The sequence below is a fragment of the Pseudochaenichthys georgianus genome, chromosome 24, assembly GCF_902827115.2.
Source record: "Pseudochaenichthys georgianus chromosome 24, fPseGeo1.2, whole genome shotgun sequence".
Lineage (NCBI taxonomy): Eukaryota > Metazoa > Chordata > Actinopteri > Perciformes > Channichthyidae > Pseudochaenichthys > Pseudochaenichthys georgianus.
In genome coordinates this window covers 28,678,850-28,699,599 of record NC_047526.1, presented here as the reverse complement: position 1 = coordinate 28,699,599, position 20,750 = coordinate 28,678,850, and the positions used below count along the sequence as shown (strand labels likewise).

The 20,750-nt window shown below is 43.2% G+C and overlaps 2 protein-coding genes across 7 annotated transcripts in view; one reads left to right on the top strand and one right to left on the bottom strand.

Annotated features, from left to right (window-relative positions):
- The window catches only part of LOC117439990 (disks large-associated protein 2-like), a 119,880-nt gene extending 113,458 nt beyond the window's left edge, over positions 1 to 6,422 (bottom strand). The window contains exon 1 of one of the 2 annotated variants that reach the window (XM_034076163.2): positions 6,131 to 6,422. In XM_034076163.2, the coding sequence (XP_033932054.1) occupies positions 6,131 to 6,269 (139 nt within the window). In that variant the 5' untranslated portion in view covers positions 6,270 to 6,422. Of the gene's footprint in view, positions 1 to 1,494; positions 1,711 to 6,130 lie in introns of those variants that run through there. The other variant, XM_034076164.2, reaches the window with a different exon arrangement.
- A 4,856-nt stretch (positions 6,423 to 11,278) lies between these two features.
- Positions 11,279 to 20,494, top strand: LOC117439961 (cytospin-A-like). 5 transcript variants are annotated; one of them, XM_071201945.1, is made up of 15 exons: positions 11,279 to 11,363; positions 11,765 to 11,842; positions 12,218 to 12,279; positions 13,318 to 13,424; positions 15,293 to 15,745; positions 16,157 to 16,230; positions 16,605 to 16,658; positions 16,803 to 17,392; positions 17,476 to 17,563; positions 18,133 to 18,208; positions 18,305 to 18,341; positions 18,607 to 18,703; positions 18,846 to 18,962; positions 19,764 to 19,823; positions 19,944 to 20,494. In XM_071201945.1, the coding sequence occupies exons 4-15, from the start codon at positions 13,385 to 13,387 to the stop codon at positions 20,031 to 20,033; spliced, it is 1,776 nt and encodes a 591-aa protein (XP_071058046.1). In that variant the 5' UTR covers positions 11,279 to 11,363; positions 11,765 to 11,842; positions 12,218 to 12,279; positions 13,318 to 13,384; the 3' UTR covers positions 20,034 to 20,494. The 5 variants fall into 5 exon arrangements, with proteins under 5 accessions (XP_071058046.1, XP_071058045.1, XP_071058047.1 ...); XM_071201944.1 differs by having other exon boundaries at positions 11,317 to 11,459; XM_071201946.1 differs by lacking the exon at positions 11,279 to 11,363 and adding an exon at positions 11,440 to 11,492.
- The last annotated feature ends 256 nt before the right edge of the window (positions 20,495 to 20,750 follow it).

The window sequence follows — 20,750 nt, the reverse complement described above, 5'->3', positions numbered from 1 at the left end:
GCAGCTGCACATAGCCGTGTGACTGTGACTGTGTGCATGTGCCTTTAGATCACCGTGTGTACAGTGTACCAGCATGTTGCAAGGGCAAATGCTGCACGCACAGTACATGTGTGAGCCTGCCGGTGTCAGAACGCAAGGATGAATGCTCCCAGTGATAAAGCGCATCCGTCAGTCCTCTGCTGTACAGTACAGTTATAAAAAAAAAACATGGCATGCTATCCGAACGTGAATTTGTTTTGGGATGAAGAAGCGTTTATGGTGATGTTCTTTTTTCAGATTTTTTTCCTAACCAACACATTCTGTGATATTTGTGGGCAAACAAATCCAGAAGCTAAACGGAACGCGAGTCACTGTCAAAGGTTTCAACACACACACACACACACACACACACACACACACACACACACACACACACACACACACACACACACACACACACACACACACACACACACACACACACACACACACACACACACACACACGTAGAAAAAGCCCTGAAGCTCTGTCAAACAGCAGAATGCAGGATTTGGATATCGCTGCAGCACCAACTAGTGTGTGTGCGTGTGCGTGTGCGTGTGTGTGTGTGTGTGTGTGTGTGTGTGTGTGTGTGTGTGTGTGGTGTGTGTGTGTGTGTGTGTGTGTGTGTGTGTGTGTGTGTGTGTGTGAGGTAAAAGTGATGAACCCTCATTAGGTCACATACAGGTTATAGCTTTGAGGCTTCACACTGTTCAGCTGAATGAAGTGATGGAGTAAGGTCTCCTGCCCCCCCCTCCTCCTCCCCCCCTCCTCCTCCTTCACTGTCCCCGTCAACCTGCTTGTATCCTTATCTCCCCTTGGTTCCCTCTCTTCATCTTCAATTCCCTCCACCAGTGACGAATAAGGCATGAAGAGAAACATGTAAATCGACTGGGAAAGCCTTCTTTCTCTCTCTGCAGCCAAGCAGGACCGATCAAAATGGTTACATAATGATTAACTACTGGTTCCATTAAAGAAGGCAGTCAGTCAAGCCAGAGAGAGAGAGATTGTGCCGACGTCCGTGGCCGTAAGAAGATCGATGGAAAGCTGTTGGGCCACATTGTCAAGATGAAAATCCCCTTGTTGCCCATCGAGAAGCCTTGTTGAGGAGCTATCCCTCCCACCCTGCTGGTTCCTGTCACACACATATGAACACACACACACACACACACACACACACACACACACACACACACACACACCTGCACGGATCGCTGTGATTTAGGGGAAACAAGATGCTTTACCTCCAAAACTGAAGACATGTAATTTTGTTTTCAAATCCGATAAAGATCTCTCTGTGAGGGGTTTATTTTTCTATCCATAGCGTGGCATACCAATTATCTGCTGTGCCAACTTCACATCTACCTGTTCAATTCACACACACACAATGCTGTAACAGTTGCACGGTATATGTCACGAGAAAAAAATAAGCGCCAGCAAAGGCTCAAAGCGTTTTTTCTGAATAAGTCTTCTTACCTTGCAGCGAGTCTATGCTCCGGAGACATTGGAGCACATATGCGGTGCGTCTTCACACGATGACAGGGAAGCAGCGGACAGTCATGCAGAGGTGTTTCACATCTGAGGATGGAGGGGCAAAGCAGGGTTTCTCCTCTGTTTTTCTGCTCCTTTCTTATTCTTTTTTTCACAGCCCTCAGAGGAATGGAGCACTGACAGAGGAGGAAGACGAGGAGAGGGAAGAGGAGGTGGAGGAGGTGGAGGAGGAGGAGGAGGAGGAGGAGGAGGAAGAGGAGGAGGAGAGGAGGGAAGGCTAAGGAGGGAGCAGTCTGCCGGGCTGGGCTGCTGTGGATCACCTGGAGCAGTGTTGGGCTCCGCATTTACTCCTCCACTGCAGCAGTGCGAGGCAGCGGCGCGAGTTGCATGTTGCTCCGCAGGATCACCGCAAAACACGGACGCGGAGTCTCCATCTGCTGGATTCAGGATTCTGCAGCTCTGAAGCTCCACACGTTTCTATCCCCATCAGCATGCACACTCACGCTGTCCCTCTTCCCCTATCTGCATCTCACTCTCTCTCTCTCTGAGCCTCACGCCCTTTTCCCTCTCAGGGGGGTTTATAACAAGTCACAAACAAATGTGTTATTTAGCTGTCCTGCTCCGTTTCCTCGTGCTGACTGATGCATGTGCTCATACGTCTGTTGCTCCTGGTGAACAAAAAAAGCGTCAAGCTCAATAAAGTGTCGTCCAACCTCAAGCTCTCCCTGCGATGACATCACTCCTCCGGCCGAAAGGGAGCGAGTCGTTTCCTGGTCTTGTCGGGACCCAGCTGACGTCAACGAGATCAGACAAGTCGTTTTCAGCCCATGTGCAAGGTGTTTAAATGGCATGCAAGCCGTGGACAAAGTTGCACAAAGCCAAACTATGGAAGCACGCCAGCAACTGATGGTGTCAGTCCAACTGCACCAGTGGCAAGGGAATTACAACGCAGGACTTGAACTCATTCCCGTCTTTCGAAGTCCTCAGATGACCTTTTATCCAAAGGACCGCATATTTCACCAACCAGCAGAACACAGCTCCACCGGCATCTCCAAGTACGACCGCCCTCGCATTCCCCTCACGTCCTCCCTCCTTCCCCAGCCTCTTCCCTGTCCTATATCACGGCAGAGAGTCTAAGGTTGAGAGACAATCGGAGAGAGGAAGAAGTACAGATTTGGAAAGGATCATATTGATTTTAGGCCCATTGTAAGACTTATTGGTATTCTGAGGGGGTAGAGGTGCTTCAAGAGAAATATGAGCCCTCCCTCGCTGACTGAAAAAGATTCATCAGCGATAGCTGATGCAGATCAAAAAGAAGGACTGCTTCAATAAGGACACTGAAAGACAAAGCGAAAACAGAAAGATGAAAACAACGTTCTGGTCTAAGAGCTCAAATGTCTTGATGTGTTCTCATCTTGGTTTCTATACTTCTGTGCAGGTGAACACAGGCAACGTGTTTCAACCCACTATTGACTCATGCCAACTGTTAAACAGTCCTGATGGATCGTCACCAGAGTCAATCCCACCAGCAGATTCCAATACGTGCAGTTATATAAACTGACTGACAGCAAATCAAAGTGAGTGGATTAAAACGGGTCCTTCTATTGTGTTGACATCCCCTTTGAATGGGGAACAAGCTACATTCTAAGTTTTAAAATAAGCTGCCTTCTTTATAAGATCTTGTGCTCTAATTCTCTAAACTGCCCAGTCTCAAATAAAACATACATGTATATATACATTTATATATCAGTACTGTGTCTGCTCAAATAAATAGTTCTGGACACAAAGACACGAATATTCAAATTAGCCAAAGTAATGCTATTCACCCCTTAGCCATCATGAATAATGAGACCGTGGAGACAAGCTGCTACAGTTCTGAAATTATTAGTAACAATACAAACTTTAATTTTGTTGGGGACATTTCCAACAGCAGAGATGCAGTACAATCTGTGCTCCAGTGAATTGCTTGCCTCTAGTCCTCCTAACACATGATGACACTGTTAGGCAGCATAAGAAACCAAACTATGTAACTATTATTTTTTAAATACCACAGCACTCTGTCTGTACTGGATTCTGATGTGGCCAGTTTTTGAATTATACCAGCAGGTATGCCATAGCAGTATTTCAGTATGTAAAGGAAACAGTCCCACCTAGTGGTGTAACCAAGCTCTGCAGTGTGTTAGGAAATAACCAAGACATTTGTGCATTAATCTTGTTCTAGGTTAAAAACCTTAGAAACAACAGAAATTATAAATGCTGCTCATGCTTATTTAAAAATCTTAAACTCATGCTCAAAGAGTCCTAAACAGCATCACTGCTCCTGCACCACTGCTGGCTTTATACTCCAGTCCACACACAGTCATTAACCTTGAGAAACTGATGAGCAGGGAATGATCAGGAGCAAGTCCTCCAGATGGCAGATAAAGAAACAACTCAGAACAATTCTTTAGGTTATGCACATCCAACAAGCAGAGCAGTTCCCTTATCCACGCTCACTTCATCTGGAGCCTTTGTGCTGACAAAGCCTGTCAAATCACAGTAGGACCCTACACGATTAACTCGCAGATAATCTCTGATGTGAGCGGGAAACTCCGCTGTCAGCCCATTTGTAATGCTTAAAAAGGCATTTCCAGGAAATGATTACCACATGTGGTCATTGTTCGAGCAACTGCTGTAACACTTGAGATCCTACACTGCAGAACAACACAAGGTAACAATTAGTGTTGGGATAAATGTGCAAAATGTCCCCGAGATATTAATCAGCAGAACAGAAAGGTAAAAGCCTCAGAGTACAAATAGTCAAACCTGACATCAAAGTGTGTGTTTATTAGTTCATTAAACACCTCCTGGTGACAAACGATGTTCTCATGTTACGAGAGTCTTAAGAATAGCTGTTTCTGTGTGAGTGTGTGCTATTTATAACCGCGTAAATACAAATTCACAAATATAATATGACTCTTTTATGATTCCGTCTTGGCCTTAAGCTTCAAAAGCATCACAGTGATAGTATTTGAGGTTTGTGCTGATGTGAGCGAGCATTTGATCAATTAAGATGCCCCAAAAAAATGCAAAGAGAAAGCAGGCGGAACCCTGCAGAGCGTTTTCCTTCGATGTTTCTCTGACCTCTGCTGAGAGGAGGAGTCGTGCAGAGTTCACCTTATTAACGACCATCTCTTTTATGCTCTTTTTTATGGATTTGTTGTCAAAGCACTTCAGATATTCATTGCTATCGGGATGTTAAGAGCATTCCATGGAATATAACAAAAAGTGTATCTCGAGCCGGTTTTGCTCTGAACTTTTTTTAGGTTTGCAGGTGACGTTATGGCAACGTAATGGTGTATGCAGGATTGATCGAAAGTGAACTACAGTAAGGTATTGTTTATGTTAGATGCTATTATCAGCGTGCTAGGATACAGGTAAGTGTTCTATTGCAAGTGATAATACTGTAAGGCAGTTTAGTGCACGTATGTAATACTGTACGTATTAATTGGTGCTAGTTAAGAGTTAAGAGATTCAGTTGATATTATGATATAAATATTTAAATAAATCTTAAATTCAACATTTTCCCTGGCTCCACAATTGTATGATTTTCATTGGTTCAATTCACAAGGCAGACTGTTCGACATATCAACATTTTGTGAATTAATTCAGCTGAGAAGTCCTCAAAACTTGAAATATGGTAATATATCCACGGTTACAGAGCTTGTGGTTATGGTAATAAGGGAAATGTCACCCTGCGTAATGTTGTGGCTCATTGATGAGGTTTTTTAATCATGTTTCAGACATGAGGGGAGGTCTGTGGAAAACATCAATAAGATGTACTGGTGTTTGGCTTCAAAGGAAATACTTAGTGGGATTTGTTGGTAAGAAATATAAAAATAAAATATCACCAGCCTTATAATTGATGTCTCTTTACACTTTGCCCAAACCCCAAAAACAAGCCACAATGGTTTGCTCCTCCCCGTGAAAGCTCATCAAGATGCTGCCATCTTAAGTCTTTTATTCCTTAAGCCATTATATAACATAATGAATAAAAAGCTTTTTATTAACGTGAATGACATCTCCTCGTTACGTTTGACTCACCCCGCCCACCTCTTACCTGAGTCCTTCTCAAAGAAAAGACAGCAGTGAGTCTGTAGTAGCCATGGTAACACCTGTGACAGATGAAAAGATGGATGACAGATATAGTACAATACAGCTGAGTCACGCCAGGGACACACACACATACAAAGATTGACTGAAACGAGGGGCACAATGGGAACGTGTGGGCATTTACAGACAGAAAGAAACTTGAGGGAGAAGAAGCTGTGGGTGCCCTCCACCCTGCCTCCCCCACCTCCTCACCCATGTATCTCACAACCTCACCCACACACCATGCATCATGATCATTCACAGCTATCGATTGTTCAGGAAACACCCTGACAAGCGCCAACTACCCGTCAGTGACTCATCCATGCGCTGCAGAACTTTTCACATCTATACTTTAGTGAGTTTGATCAGGTGCGCCACACCTGCGTCAGAAAAGCCTCCATCAGACCTTCATGTAGGTGCACTTGAGAAAACAGTCAATATCAACAACAGGCTGTGTTCATGCCCAAACACCGTGCATCTTGTCTCATACCTTTTTCAACGCTGTCATCTTCCTCCTCTGAGAAGGTCACTTCTTCTTCTTCGATAGTACACGGGCGCTGAATAAGTGAAAAGCGATCATGTCTCCTGGAATCCCTGAAAATGTTCATTGCCTTGTTCGTTAGAAACATCTGCGGTAGAGCGGCCGTAGTTTCCCATGATGACGGCGGCTTGTTGTTTTTTTGTCCGACGCGAGTCCCGATGCAGCGACAGACTTCATTCTCTGGAGATGATGGATCAAACACTGATGTTGTTGTGGTCACTGATGGCACAGCTCCGCCATATCAGACGCCATTTTTGCAAAGTCTGCACCTGCAATCGCCTACTTGTATTGATCGAAAAATAATGAAAATATAAATAATGTCACACGTAACTTCTCAACAGCTAAACATACAAACGTAAACATCAACACCTATTAAGAAATAAAAGCATGACTTTATATTGATTTACATTAAATACGCATGACGCACTTACTAACAAGTTAAACTATGCTACGTAGGCTAATGAAAAACTATAGTGGATGAATTAATGGTAAATATTAATTTACAATAAAATGGTATGCAATTTGTGAGAGCTAAACATGTAAAAAATATAGCATAGGCTACGTATTAGTTCAAACTACACATAGCTAACGTTTTGTTCTACTTTGTCAATTTATTTACGTCTTCTTCATTCATATTGATAGGCCTACTAACTTTGTTGTACTTTGTTATTATGAAAGTTACAGAGTGCATTACATGAAATTACAATTGAAAGTAATAAAGAAGTAAACAAAACCAACTACTAAAAAGTTTTTTAAAAACATTTAAATGTATTATTTGTTATGATTGGTAAAGTCTGAAAATAATGGTACCAAAAGGGCAAGCATTTTTTTGTCTAACTTTTAAAATGTTCACACTTAACAGTAGTCAAGTGAAGCGAATGTATTAAATAGTTGTCATATAAAACATATTAGACATGTCCATGTCTCTGTATCTATTTAAAAATTAGAAAAACGTTATTGTGATCCTTGTAGTTTTACAGATAAAGCTATTGTCTTATCAAGCTATATCTAGTGTATAGAGACATCATGGGACTAATATTTGTTTCCTAAGATATAATGAAATATATGGAATAAAAACTGAGGTCCCATGTGCCCTAAGAAAAATAAGAGTATGATAAGAAAAACTCACTTTTCAGCCAAATATGTGCTCAAGCAAGTCCAGAGAACACTTCAAGGCATGACTTATGTTTAGTTAGGAAAGGAATTGAAGGACGCTGACTTTCATGTGCTTTCTGATCATTGAAATAACTGTAGTTTTGTGAAGATCTAACTAAAATTACTTGTAATACATTAAAGATGTCCTTCAACATCAGCTGTGGCGAGTCCTGACTGCTGTGCAGCTCCTGTGGGGTTTGTGATCAGCAGTAAACGGACAAATCACAAGCTCAGAACAATTTACTCACAATAAAACAGTCAGGAGGCAAATTATTCCAAAACAGCACCTTTCCAGCCCTCTCTTCCTAAACACCCTAATCTACTGTACCTCTCTTTTTGTCTCTGAGAAGAAGACGACATCAGCCCAGAACTCAGAGCCAAAGTTCCTCCTCAAGCTTGATAGTTACGAACAAAAAGAATTAAAGGTTTCCATGAGAACATTTGCAGAAAAATAAACTAGTTTTCTTTAAAAGTGCCTTAAGCTTTAGAGACAATGATATGGTAATGAAAGTGAGTGGGCTTAATGTGAAGAAAAACAGTCAGATTCATTTATGATGCTAAGAGACTGATCTATGCAGTGTGGTGTACAGGATCAATCAATCAATGTTTATTTATACAGCCCAATATCACAAATGTTACATTTGTCTCAGTGGACGTCACAGTGTGTAATATCAGTATGACAATACGACACCCTCTGTCCTTAGACCCTCACATCGTACAAGGAAAAACTTCCAGAGAAAACCCACAGTTTACCGCAGAGACAGGTTCAGCCACGACTCGAAATCCAGGACTCAGGATGCAGGACTCAGGATGCAGGACTCAGGATGCAAAATGCAGGACTCAGGATCCAGGACTCAGGACCACAGCAACAGGATCAGCCACGACTCAGGATCCCGACGTAGATAGACACCAAAAAGAAATGTGGGGAAGCTGGGTTATTCGGAACCTGAGAGTAGGTACAGACAGAGAGAAGGAAGAAGTAAGGTGTCCCCCGACACTCTAAGCCTGTAGCAGCGAAACTAGGGGCTGAATCTAATCAGCCCTAACTATAAGCTTTATCAAAAAGGAAGGAGAGAGGAGAGAGGTCGCTGAGGAATAATGTGGATAAAGTTCATTAAACAGCCAGAAGCAGAAAGCTTCCTGCAGCCCCTAACCTTTACTCTGCAGACACAAAGACATTTTACATGATGCAAATCAATCTGCCCTTGAATGGAAGGAAACTTATTTATATCTGCAAGGTAGAAGAAATTAAATATAAAATTCCAAGACACTGTGTTAGAACTTGGCAATAATCAAAGCCTTTCTGCATAGATGAACACTGTTATTATTCATGATACTTTGGGTTATCAATACATTACATTTCGTTTAGCTGATGTGTTTATCAGCCACTGAAAATTACTTTTATTTGGCATTTTAAAAATCCCAAATGACACATTTTCTTATACAGCTAGAAGAATGCCTAAACTCACATATGTTATAGCATCACAATAAGTAACTTAATTGAAGTTAGTTTACTTAATGTATGCTTAGAACCAGGGCCGCCTTAATGCATGGGCTGACCTGGGCTGAAGCCCAGGGGCCTACGGAGATCGGGGGCCTATCATGAGCCAATAAAACAAATTTTTATTTCGAGTGTTTTTTAAAAATTTAAATAAACAAGTCTTGGCTTTCAGAATATGAAACTTTTATTTCCAAAATCACACGATAAATACATGTTTGAAGCTTGTAAAGGGAAGAAGACAGCTCTCCCTCGCCACTCTGCTCTTCCACAGCGCCGCTTCCCCTCCCTCCGCTGAAATGATGAATGTAAGGCGTAGAGTAGATAACACAGCAGGGTCCGTTACAGTTTGTTTTCATTTGGTTTCAAATAAACGAAGTCTTGGCTTTCAGAATATTAAACTTGTTTCGGCAAATTCAGATGATAAATACAACTTTGAAGCTTGTGACGGCATAATTACAAGCGGAGAACGGAGTTGTGACGTCACAGCAGGCATAACAACAGCCGGTGTTTCTCGTGAGTGTTTTCCCCGGGAAACAAACACAATGCACACACACACACACACACACACACACACACACACACACACACACACACACACACACACACACACACACACACACACACACACACACACACACACACACACACACACACACACACACACACACACACACACACACACACACACACACACACACACACACACACACACACACACACACACACACACACACACACACACACACACACACACACACTCCTGAGCTTCCCCCAGACCAGTAATCCAAACGAAAATATCTTCCCTCCGTACTATTTTGATCATTTGCTCCGCTAATCATCAGATCGATGGATTCCAGAGATGTTTCTCAAAAATGATGTAGCCTAACAGTCAGTGGGCACCACCTAACAGCCAATCAGAATGAGAATATGTTTCACATGAGACTTATTCAAATTGCGAGTGATTGCGTGACAGATGAAGGTTGTTTAGGAGAAAATGTCGGAGAAGAAAAAGTTTGAGAGTGGCGCTCGGAAAAGGAAATTGTTGAGGGACAAGCAGCTAGGCCTATTACAAAAAATGCCGAAGCTTAAAGGTTATTTTAAACCTGTAGGCCAGGATGAGGAGGAAGGACAGATGAGTTCTGTACCGAGCGGCAGCAGGGCCTCGGAGCCAAGTAGGCCGTCTGGTTCTGATAGCGATGGAGTAGCGGGAGAGGAAAAACAGACAGGAGGGATGTTGGAGGAGATGGAGAGGACGACGAGGACTTGCTACGTGGAGGGGAGCCAAAGGCAACCGGACAAATACATGAGGGAGGCCCGATACGTCACTCATCTGGAGGAGAGGACCAGGCGCAAGTAGAGCAGAGTGGAGAAGTGCGATCACAGAGCCTGCCGAGGCTATACATGACTTTGATTTGTTGTTTAAATAGGGGGCCTACAAAACCCCAGGGCCTGATGGCAGGTTAAGGCGGGCTTGCTTAGAACACACTGATTTCAATTTCGGCTGAAAAAACGAGAAAAAAGGGAAATAAATATAACTATGTTACTTTAGAAATCTTGATGAGAACTTGCTTTTTGTATTTATAGAACATAATGAGACACACAGATGTTAGAATAAACCCAGGTGACTGCATCTTTTATTATGTCTGCCAGTATTGAGTTTGATCACTAGGGGGCGCCATAGACACTCACTGTGCTCTCTCCATGGTGCTGAAACAGTCCAGACTTCTTGCTCTACTTTAGTTAAACTGAACACACCCACAATTACAAACCGTATAGACAGTGGTGGAATGTAACTGAGTATTTAATAAAGTAGGCTACTGCTAATTTTGAGGCACTTTCATTACTTAGTATTTCGATGTTATGCTGTTTGTTTATACTCTTGCTCCACTTCATTTTGGGAGCCAATACTGTACTTTTACTCCTGGTGTAGTCATATGTAGTTCTACAACCACGTTAAGTTAAAGATCTCTGAGTTCTTGTTTTGATTTTTACTTCTCTTAAAGTCTAACACAAAGTCGTTTTCAATGAACCAGCAACATATTTTGTATCTAAATTACATTACATTACATTGCATTTAGCTGATGCTTTTATCCAAAGCGACTTACAATAAGTGCATTAGACCAAGAAGATACAAACTTGAAGAAAACAGAACCATATAAGTACATCTGGTTTGATAGAGCCAAAACATTTCAAGTGCTACTCAACTGGCTTTAGGTAAGCCAGTCCTTTATTAGTATATAAGTGCTTTGTTAGTAATTATATCGCTCGAAGTGGAGTCGAAAGAGATGAGTTTTCAGTCTGGAAGGTGTGTAAGCTTTCTGCTGTCCTGATGTCAATGGGGAGCTCATTCCACCATTTTGGAGCCAGGATAGCAAACCCACGTGTTTCTGCTGATGGGAACTTGGGTCCCCTTCGCAGTGCTGGTGCAGCAAGCCGTTTGGCTGATGCAGAGCGGAGTGCACGTGCCGGGGTGTACGGTTTAACCATGTCCTGGATGTAGGAAGGGCCAGATCCATTCGCAGCATGGTACGCAAGTACCAGTGTCTTGAAGTGGATTCTAGCAGTTACCGGAAGTCAGTGAAGGGAGCGGAGGAGCGGCGTGGTGTGGGAACATTTTGGAAGGTTGAAGACCAGACGAGACGCTGCATTCTATTAGTCAGAGTATTACATAACCAAGACCTATTTCATTATGTATAGTGTTCTGCTTCCTTGGCAACATACAGTAATCTACAGTTAACACTATACCATTACAGTATTTTTCCTTCCTCATTGTCTTGTCTTAAAAACCTTCGGATGACTCAGCAGTTTAGCTGGCGATAACTTTTACAGACTTGACTGCGTAATGTGTTGAATTAAACAAAACATAAAACATTTAAATGTAGCCCAGGGGAAGATTGTAGGTGTTTAACTTTCACTTATTGCTGCAGGGAAAGCTCCTATGAGACGGAACACACCTCCAGACCGTATGAAGCTCAACCTGTTACCACACCTGGCTGCTTCTGAAGGTAATCAGCTGCAGTTGGTGGGACTGCTTCTCTCGCTGCTTCCCTCCTCTCCATTCCTCAGCAGCACGTCATTGTATTCAATACACCTCGCATTAATTCGTGTTTTGGATCGATGGTAAAACAAACACTTGTTTTTAGTGATGCAAGCACTCATGTCGTCGATGCAACGTGCAGCTGCTGCGCAACCAGTTTGTTTCTGCCTCCTTCTCTTTTTGTCGCATTGGATTTAAAGGAGAAGCGGAGTTATTGAATATGAGAGCACACTTATATATGTTGGCCGTTTTTCTATATCTGTGAGCCGTTTGTGACAGGAAGACATGATTGTCAGAAACTCGAATAGTGTCCTCCGGTGATTATTTTTTGGGGCGCCCACAGGGAGGTCGAGAGAGACACCCGGACAGTCGAACTGGAAGGCGTCCAGCTGGCGGGCTGAGCAGGTAGGATGAATGAAACTGGAGGGGAATAGTGTTTGCAATGTGGTTGATTGGATGCATTGTCACATGTCACAGCCAAAATACTTCGGTCGCTCGATACGGATTGTTTTTTGTTTTTTGCAAGCGCCACTCCAAACTTCATCCACAAACTGGGCAGTTTAATGTTGTGTGGCTGCATGGAACCGACCGTATGTTGCACAGCACATTTCAAGACATTTTACACATTAAAAAAAGGAGTCGTTAATACGGCATAGCCTTCAAGTAATTATGCAGCAACTTAATTTGATGATACTTGGTTGGTTTAATAGTTAGTTCTCCTGCTAGCTCAACACTCCCTCAAATGATCTGCAGAGGCCAGTAGTCAGCTGCTGTGCGGCTGCTTTGTGGAACATGTAATTATTTCTAAACGTAATGATTCATGTGAAATGATGTGCATGCCGGATTCCCCTGGGGATATAAAACATCGTACTGAGGTGAATAAGGACGTTTAATGCATGGGTATTCTCTCAATAACCACGGCCACCTTAAATTGTTGAGTTTTCTACGGGAGTTTGGTTGATTATTCGTTGAGAATTGGCCGTGTGTTTATGATACAACTCCATAGCACTGCAGAGGAGCCTGTGTATACGTTTTTAGAACGAATGTTATAAATATAGCACATCTCTGGCCCTTTGCTTGACAATACATATGTGGGTAACTTTTTGTCAAATGTAGCTTCTGGGAAGCTGTTTCACCAGAAGCTATTCAATTCTTGAATAGGCCTTTAAAAAAGCTATTGTAAAAAGGGCAACAAATCTGACTGCAAGGTATGCATTCCCGTATATTGTCATATTGTTTATTGTCATAAACAAACATCAGTATTTATTTTTATTTAACCCCTCGTCATGTGAGGGGAATTGTTTGGGGTCCCACTACCAAGCTTAAGAGATTCTGCATAAGACATTTGCTAAGTAAAGTTATTTGTAGGGCTGATTTTGCACTCATAGTTCTGTTGATCAGAGTTCAGCAGTGAGTCATACGCACATGTTTTCCCTCCTGCAGACAGCAGTGCACCCCAGAGCAGAGGACGCAGTGAAGGGCAGCATCCAGAGACCCACCCTGCTGGATCATGGGAAACCAGACTGGGAGAGAAAGTCATGGCACCACAGGTACCTCAGTCATTTTACTGTAAGACCGACCATTTTAAGACTGGTGTCCTGCTGGTTCTGAGACGGAAAGTGATTAGCAATCGGATCCAAATGTGTCTTCTGAAGGTTGTTGTCCTTTGGTATGCAGAGTAACCGGACCCTTTACACAGAAGAGGAAGGTATAAGCTTTGTGTGCGTTTGATCTTTTGCGTTGCAAAATAATACAATTGAGGAATACTGAACTTATAGAGAAAGTGAGAACGTCATTGTTAATTTTGGTTGGTATTCCTTGCTTTAACACACCATGAAACATCAGTCTTGTTTACCTGAGGTCACCATCATTTCCAGAAAAGGCAAATACCATTCATTATATCCTTTTGTTTACCCAACAGGTTAAACAGCGGCTGCTCTATCATGAGCATCACATTCCCGCTCTATAGATTTTACCGTGTTTGTGTCGCATCCATTCTGGTGTGAGATACTGTATGATCATAGAAACATCATGACACACAGGAAGTGATTAATCCAAACTTTGCAGAGAACTACAAACTGTATCCCAGAGGAGACAATACAAGTTGAATGGTGCATTCAGTGTCCTTCAGTTCAAAGCATCAGAGTGCAGCTGGGCTAAAGTGTCATAACGCCCCGTGCAGCCTTCCTGTTTTCTGTCTGAAGACCTTCAGCCTGCCACTGCTCAGTTTAATTATATTTCACAGCTGTTTAATATGCTGCTCCCTGGTTCCTCTCTGGGCTGTCACTATGCAGGAAGTAGGCTCAAGCTAGAGGATGAAAATAGCTCCTCTACTGTAGCAGAGCAAACTACATCATGCTGCTGCCATAGAAATGATGAGTCAGCAGAATCCTGAAGCACAACGAAAGGACAAGGAGGGGAAGCCATAAAAAAATCTGAGGCGATGGAAGTGTAGATTTCTGTAAGCCTGCTAAGTTCTGTGTGAACAACATACAAGCATCATACATAAATCACAAGCCTTTTGGTGAAAGTTAAAGTGGACCTATCATAATATATTTGAAACATATATTGTAGGGCCATACCTATATAAAACATGTCTGCGAAGTTTTTTTTTCAAAATACCAAACAGATCATGCATTTTAGCCATGCCTCATTTCGCTCCATTTGCTCTTTTCCAGCCCTGTTTTTGCAGGGGCTGATTCTGCTTTTGTGGCAGACTACAGCGCCACTTACAGGCCTGGCATATGTACTACAGTGTCTCCAGCGCTTTCGAGTGGTCTCTCATTCCCCTGATAGGTGGAGAGTTGCCCATATAGGCGGAGCACCCCTTTTCTGACGTCAGAAAAATTCAAATAATAATCAGCTCCGTTGCAGCCCCGTTTTTAGAGATTTGGAAAGAGAGAGGGTTGTGTTTTCTGACACTTGGTGAGTTCCCTGACACACCGGGGACACATATTCATGTTTAAAAGACGTACAAAAGTGCATTTTGCATGATGGGTCCCCTTTAAGATATCTCAGGATACAGAATCCAAACTGCTAAACAATCACTCTAAACTCTTTTAAAACTGTTATTCAGAGGAGCATGGTTAATGCAGACCACAGGCAGCACTAATGATGGATGTAATCGCCTCCTGGTGGCAGTGAGAGCAGCTGTTAGATAGTAGATCAGGGAGAAATCGCCTCTCCTCCTCCTGGATGTTGCCACACGGGGGAAAAGTGTGTGAGTGTTTCTCCTGCCAAGGCACTGGCAGCAGAGGCTTTTTGCTGCATCGGTTAGCCCAGGCCAGTAAATAAGGGAGCAGTGCTTTCATCTGCATCGAGGAAAAGAAGAGCACATCATAGATGACTTTCAGGCTCAGGAGTCATATTTCTCTTTTATTTCTCTGATGTTATTTTACTCGTATTCCCCCCCTCTCAGGTTCTCCTTTAGATTTCTACCAGACGCCTCCCACCACGCCCTCAGAGGCAGATCTGGCGGTCATGGCCTTGTCCTCTGCAGCCTCCTCCAGTAAGGCACAGACTCCATCACCGGCCGGCAGCACCGCCAGCTCTCCCCTCGCAGAATGGACACAGAAACTATCCGCTCCCTCAGAGTGGGCTGTGATCAGCGTGGACAGCATCAGCTCACAGACCAATGTGAGCGATGCAGCAGTGAGGCAGCATGGGGGGGCGGCGGGCAGCCCCACGTCGCGGCCCCTGTCCAGAGGATCGCCCTCAGAGCACAGCTGGCAGGATAGAGACAGCGGAGTGGAGCCGCAGGCCGCAGCAGAGAGGAGTGAGGAGATGACGCTGGTGCTGCTCAGTCTGATGGAGCACTACAGGGCCTCAATGGGCCTCACCCCCAACACTGATGTCACCACAGGAGCAGTGGGTAGGGCCTCCATCTTCACTGTTTTCTGAAAGACTCTTGGATTTATCTTGCATGCCTCCTCAGTGAACAAGGAAAATAATTAGAAACTCTTGATGATTTTTTTATTAAACAGGGTGGCATTTAAAAGCAGCACAACTGTGGGAAAACCTGTTACAAAGTTTCACACAACTTGCAGATTACAAGTCTAATTCATCCAGTCGAATGGTGCTTTCTTCAAAACACCACGATTTTTTCTAAAACCTTCCGATTGTTACCATTTGGACTCGCAAACACGATTAGCACTCCTGCGCTAGCTTGAGGCGGGTTATGTGAAATATGTAATTAATGCTCTATTCTGATTACAGTTGTTAGACTTTTAAATACGTTTTCTCTTAGCTTCGGGAGGTTTTTATTGTTCAACTCGTCTTTCAGAGCTGCTCAGGTGCTTGATAATGGAGAGAGATGAGCTGGTGGAGGAAGTGGACCAACTGAGGGAGACACTGAGGGTGAGTTGCAGGTCCCATAGCTCCCATACACTTTCCCGTAAAATGTATATGTTCTGGTTTTCAGACTGTACCTGACAACGCTGAAGGTCTTGTGTTGAAAAAGTGAATAAAAACCTGCAGAAAATGTAATGTATTTAGTTTTTCTTCTGCACTTTAGTCTAATAGCAGAATTTAGCAGAAGAGGTCACATGAATGGCTTGCTCTAGAGTACTGCATAAATACAAATATTGATGTGGTAAGGTATCAGATGCACTAGTGATCTTTTGAGAGCCATGTCAACAACAGGCAGCTTTTAATATTACATTACATGTCACTTGTTAGACGCTTTTATCCAAAGCGACTTACATACTCAATACTGTGGACAATCCCCACAGGAGCCATTTGGGGTGAAGTGTCTTGCCCAAGGACACAACGACATGCTGACTGCAGTGGGGTTTGAACCTGTGACCCCCTGACCCGCACACCAACGGACAACCCACTGCACCACACGCCATACCAAACAGTGTGACCCTAATATCAGATCTCACTGTTTATTTTCCATGTGGTCTCGTGTGTTTTGTCCTCCATGGCAGACGGAGAGGTTGGAGTGGCATCAGTTCCAGAGTGACCTGCAGGTGGCGGTGTCTGTGGCCGACCGGCTGCGGGTGGAGTCGGATCAGGCCCTCAGTGAGGCGCAGGAGAGACACAGAGCCGTGGAGCAGCAGCTGGATCGGGCCCTCAGCAGGCAGCAGGAGAGAGACACAGAGCTGGAGAGTCTGGAGGTCCAGCACCAAGACGTCTGCAGCCAACTGAGCGAGGTGTCCCTGCTGCGGGAACACGAGCGAGCCGAGCTGGACGCTCTGAGGAAGGCGTGCAGGGAGAAACACATGACGAACTGTGACACACAGAGACAAGACTCTAAGGTGGAGCAGAGGGAGGAAACACACAGAGTTGTTGTGGAGAAAGTTGAAGCCGACACTGAAGTAAACATTTTTGCAAAGCCAAAGGAGCCGACTGATGCAAGTCAAGAGGCGGAGGATCAAGGTGACTCTGAGGGGGCTGATGGATCAGGCAGCACGGCGCTGAAGGGGAAAGGGGTGGCGGAGGGATACCTTCGCAGTCTGGCCGTGCTGGAGACGAAGAAGGATCCCAGGAGGATTGTGATGCTGTCTGAAAGATCTTGGTGAGTCTACTGAGCGCTCGCATCTCCTTCACCTCTTTAACGGGAGACTGTATTCTAAAACATGCAACAAACATATCTTTTAGGAGTCTCTCTCGTCTGCCCCTCCCAACTGACTCCTCCAGGGACAATGGGACCTCAAAAGAAACGAGCACAACACTGCCGCTATGCAAGGTACAATGTTCAATCGGGAGGGACGGTGTTGATGTAAGAATACATGTTTATTGCAAAGATGCACAAATGAATGTAATGGTGATTTTGGCGATTAGGCCCCGTTGTGCAGGGAGTATCATTCGGCAGGGGAGAACCGATCCGATGAAACCCCCCGGGGTCTAGACACTGGTGGTGGTGAATGGATAGTTGGGTTCGGTATGAAGGGGAGGGGCTTAGCTCGACCCTGGATTCAGAGGGACAGGAGGGGAAAAGGGTCGGAGGAGGGTTGTGTCGAGTCACCTGAAATGACAGCTGTCAGAGGGGAGAGCAGATTTAAAAGGCTTGGCAGAGCGCTATGATAGGCTCTTGGAAATAGAGCGAAGTGATTGGTTAAGCTGGATAGTGACGCCCCCGATCACTTATTGAGAGGAGAGAGAGTAGTTACTGTCTTCCTGGTTGAAGTTAAGCTGAGCTTCATTAGATGTAGAATATAATGATTATATGGAGGGGTAATTGAGTGATGGGGATGTAAGAAATGGTTATATTATTGTTCAATCACATTTGTAGAATCAGTCTGTAAACTTTTCCAGAGAGAGGAGCCACCAAAGCCGAGGAGAACAGACCGGATCCTGCAGCGTCAGGACAGCTGGTCCAGCTTTTACACCGGTGAGCTTTAACCTCAGCGCTGAACCACCTTATGTAGTTATTTACCGTTTAGTAAGTGTACGGTTGTATGACTGTTGATTTGTTTGAATGTTGCAGGCAAACAGGATGAGGACCAAAGCACAGATTACATCAAGTAAGTTACTATAAGGCCCTTTTCTCATGTATTACTAATATTGACACCAAGGTCTGTGGGTAAACGAGATGGAGAGGATGATAAATGTTAAGCAAGAATGAGTCAAAGTCGTATACAATCACAATGTCATTATATGTGCCTTTCGCTTTTCTCTGTCATATTGTAAGTGTATGTAATGTTCTTTGTGTAATCGATATGTAAAGTTCAGTTAACGTTTTGTTAAACAAATATAACAATATTCATGAAAATGTTCTTGTGCTGTCAGACCCCAGGATGGTTTCAGTGCTCTGCTGAGGCGTCATGGCGGCTCGAGGAGAAACTCCCTGCTGCGCTGGTGCCAGAGTCGTACCCAGGGTTATAAGGTGAGGGAGGAGCATGTCACCATTATTGACACATTTTTTTAAATCCTCACAGTCAGTAAAGTTTAAGAGGAACTCAGGGTGGGAAACACAAATACATTTTTACCAGTTAATTGTTGTCTTCATGAAGTGTGTTTTGTGGCAGAATGTTGAGATCACAAACTTCAGCAGCAGCTGGGAGGACGGCCTGGTGTTCTGCGCCGTTTACCACACATACTTACCAACGCACATCCAGTACGACACCCTCGACCCAGCACACAAGGTAATACCGTCGCTGTTCATTCTTAAAACTAAATAATCACTTGTGTCGATTATGTTTTTTTATAATGTTATTCATAAAGACTTTTGACTCGAGCGCATGTATCGAAAGCCTTTTCAGAGACAGAGAAGTATAGCAGATGATGGACTTTTTTTGTTGTTGAAGATATTTTTTCTTTAATCTGAATTACATTTGTGATTGACAATCTTTGTTGTGATACTTTCATGAGTATAAACATTTATGTCATCAACATTTGGTTGAAAACAAAACGGGCCACCACAAACGTGAACAAAAAATGAAAAATAAAATTGATTTGCCATGAAGGCTAAAAATGGTGTGTTATTTCAGTTAACAAACGTTGCCATCTTATTTAAATTGAAACATATTTTTAAATAAATGGTACAGTACATTTTGCTCTGGTAATCTACTGGAAATCCACCCCTCTGGTGGGATCAGGATAATCCAGTTTTTTGGGATCAAACTGATCCCAATCCTGTGTTGTCGGTTTGAACTACCCGTTTTGAAGATTTGATCCAGATTAAAGCTTGGATTGGATTTCCTGATCTGATCGGATATCAAAGTGATCCTAATCCGGTTTTTTGGTTTTGAACTCTCCAAAATCCAAATCTGATCTGATCAGATGGGGATTAAAAGTGTTGAACTCCTGGGCCCAGGTTATCAATCAAGAGTAAAATGATAAATGACGCATGTATAAAAGAAAAAACAATATGCTGGTGCTTTTTAGAATAATCCATGTCTTGGAGGCATGTCTGTAAAAGCTACTTCTGATTCAATGTTTTACAGAAGGAGAATCTGGACCTTGCTTTTCAGACTGGAGAGAGTTTGGGAATCACAGCCACACTGGTGAGACACTTTACACCGTCTGAAGCTTTTGGTTTCTACAAAAGAGTTAGAAGTTGTGCATCTTAAACTAGCTGTGGTCACTGTCCGGTGATCTGATCTCTTCATGTGAATGTGTGACAGAGCGTGGAGGAGATGCTGAAGGCCGACGGGCCGGACTGGCAGAGGGTCCTTGGTTACGTGGAAAGCATTTTCCGGCACTTTGAGATGTGAAGTTAAATGTCTCTCTTCTTGCTCTTCCTCCTGGTCCTTTACCATGATTGTGACTGAAGAACTGAAACACTGTTCATCACAATCTGCTCATAATGAACTCCGATCAGCCAGGATCAGAACATATGTCAGCAATATTAAGACTTAACGGTGTGATTTTATGTATCGAATATAATGTTCATCACACAGAACTTAACCTTGGGAGTTATTTTTATTTTTTTTTACTTATCTATTCATATCCAAATAGCGGCAGGGTGATGCAACAGACACTTTGTCAGATTTAAAGTGAGTACAGGAATACAAACACCTCGACTATTACTTTCACGTTGGGTGCACTGGTTTTGCACTGATTGCAAACAAAAGAGCACTTTATTATTAAGGTTTACTTTTGTTTCACTTTTTTGATTTCTGTTCTGAATATGGGGCACTTAAAGTTTATCTTGACCTTTATAGTTATTTTTTTATCATGAACGTCTCCCACCTATCATCATGTCTGCATGCCACCCTATCCCAAGAAGTAGGTATGCAGACATGAGTTTTAAATGTTGGAATAGTGATGTTTGTAGACCTTAAAAAACTCAAATTTCAATGCGAAAGTTAACTTTGAGGAAAATGTAAATATGTAAAATGTGTGTAAGCGCTTCAGTATTTTTTAGAAACATGGTAAACAATATGAAGATGTTGTTGCCTAAGCCTTAATGTAATAATAAAGTTATGTGT

What these genes read in the sequence shown, in the direction of transcription:
- LOC117439961 (XM_071201945.1), top strand. Translation starts at nt 13,385, where the DNA reads ATGGGAAACCAGACTGGGAGAGAAAGTCATGGCACCACAG. An exon ending in AGAAAGTCATGGCACCACAG is followed by an intron (nt 13,425 to 15,292) that starts GTACCTCAGTCA and finishes CCCCCCTCTCAG; the next exon opens with GTTCTCCTTTAGATTTCTAC. An exon ending in ATGCTGTCTGAAAGATCTTG is followed by an intron (nt 17,393 to 17,475) that starts GTGAGTCTACTG and finishes CATATCTTTTAG; the next exon opens with GAGTCTCTCTCGTCTGCCCC.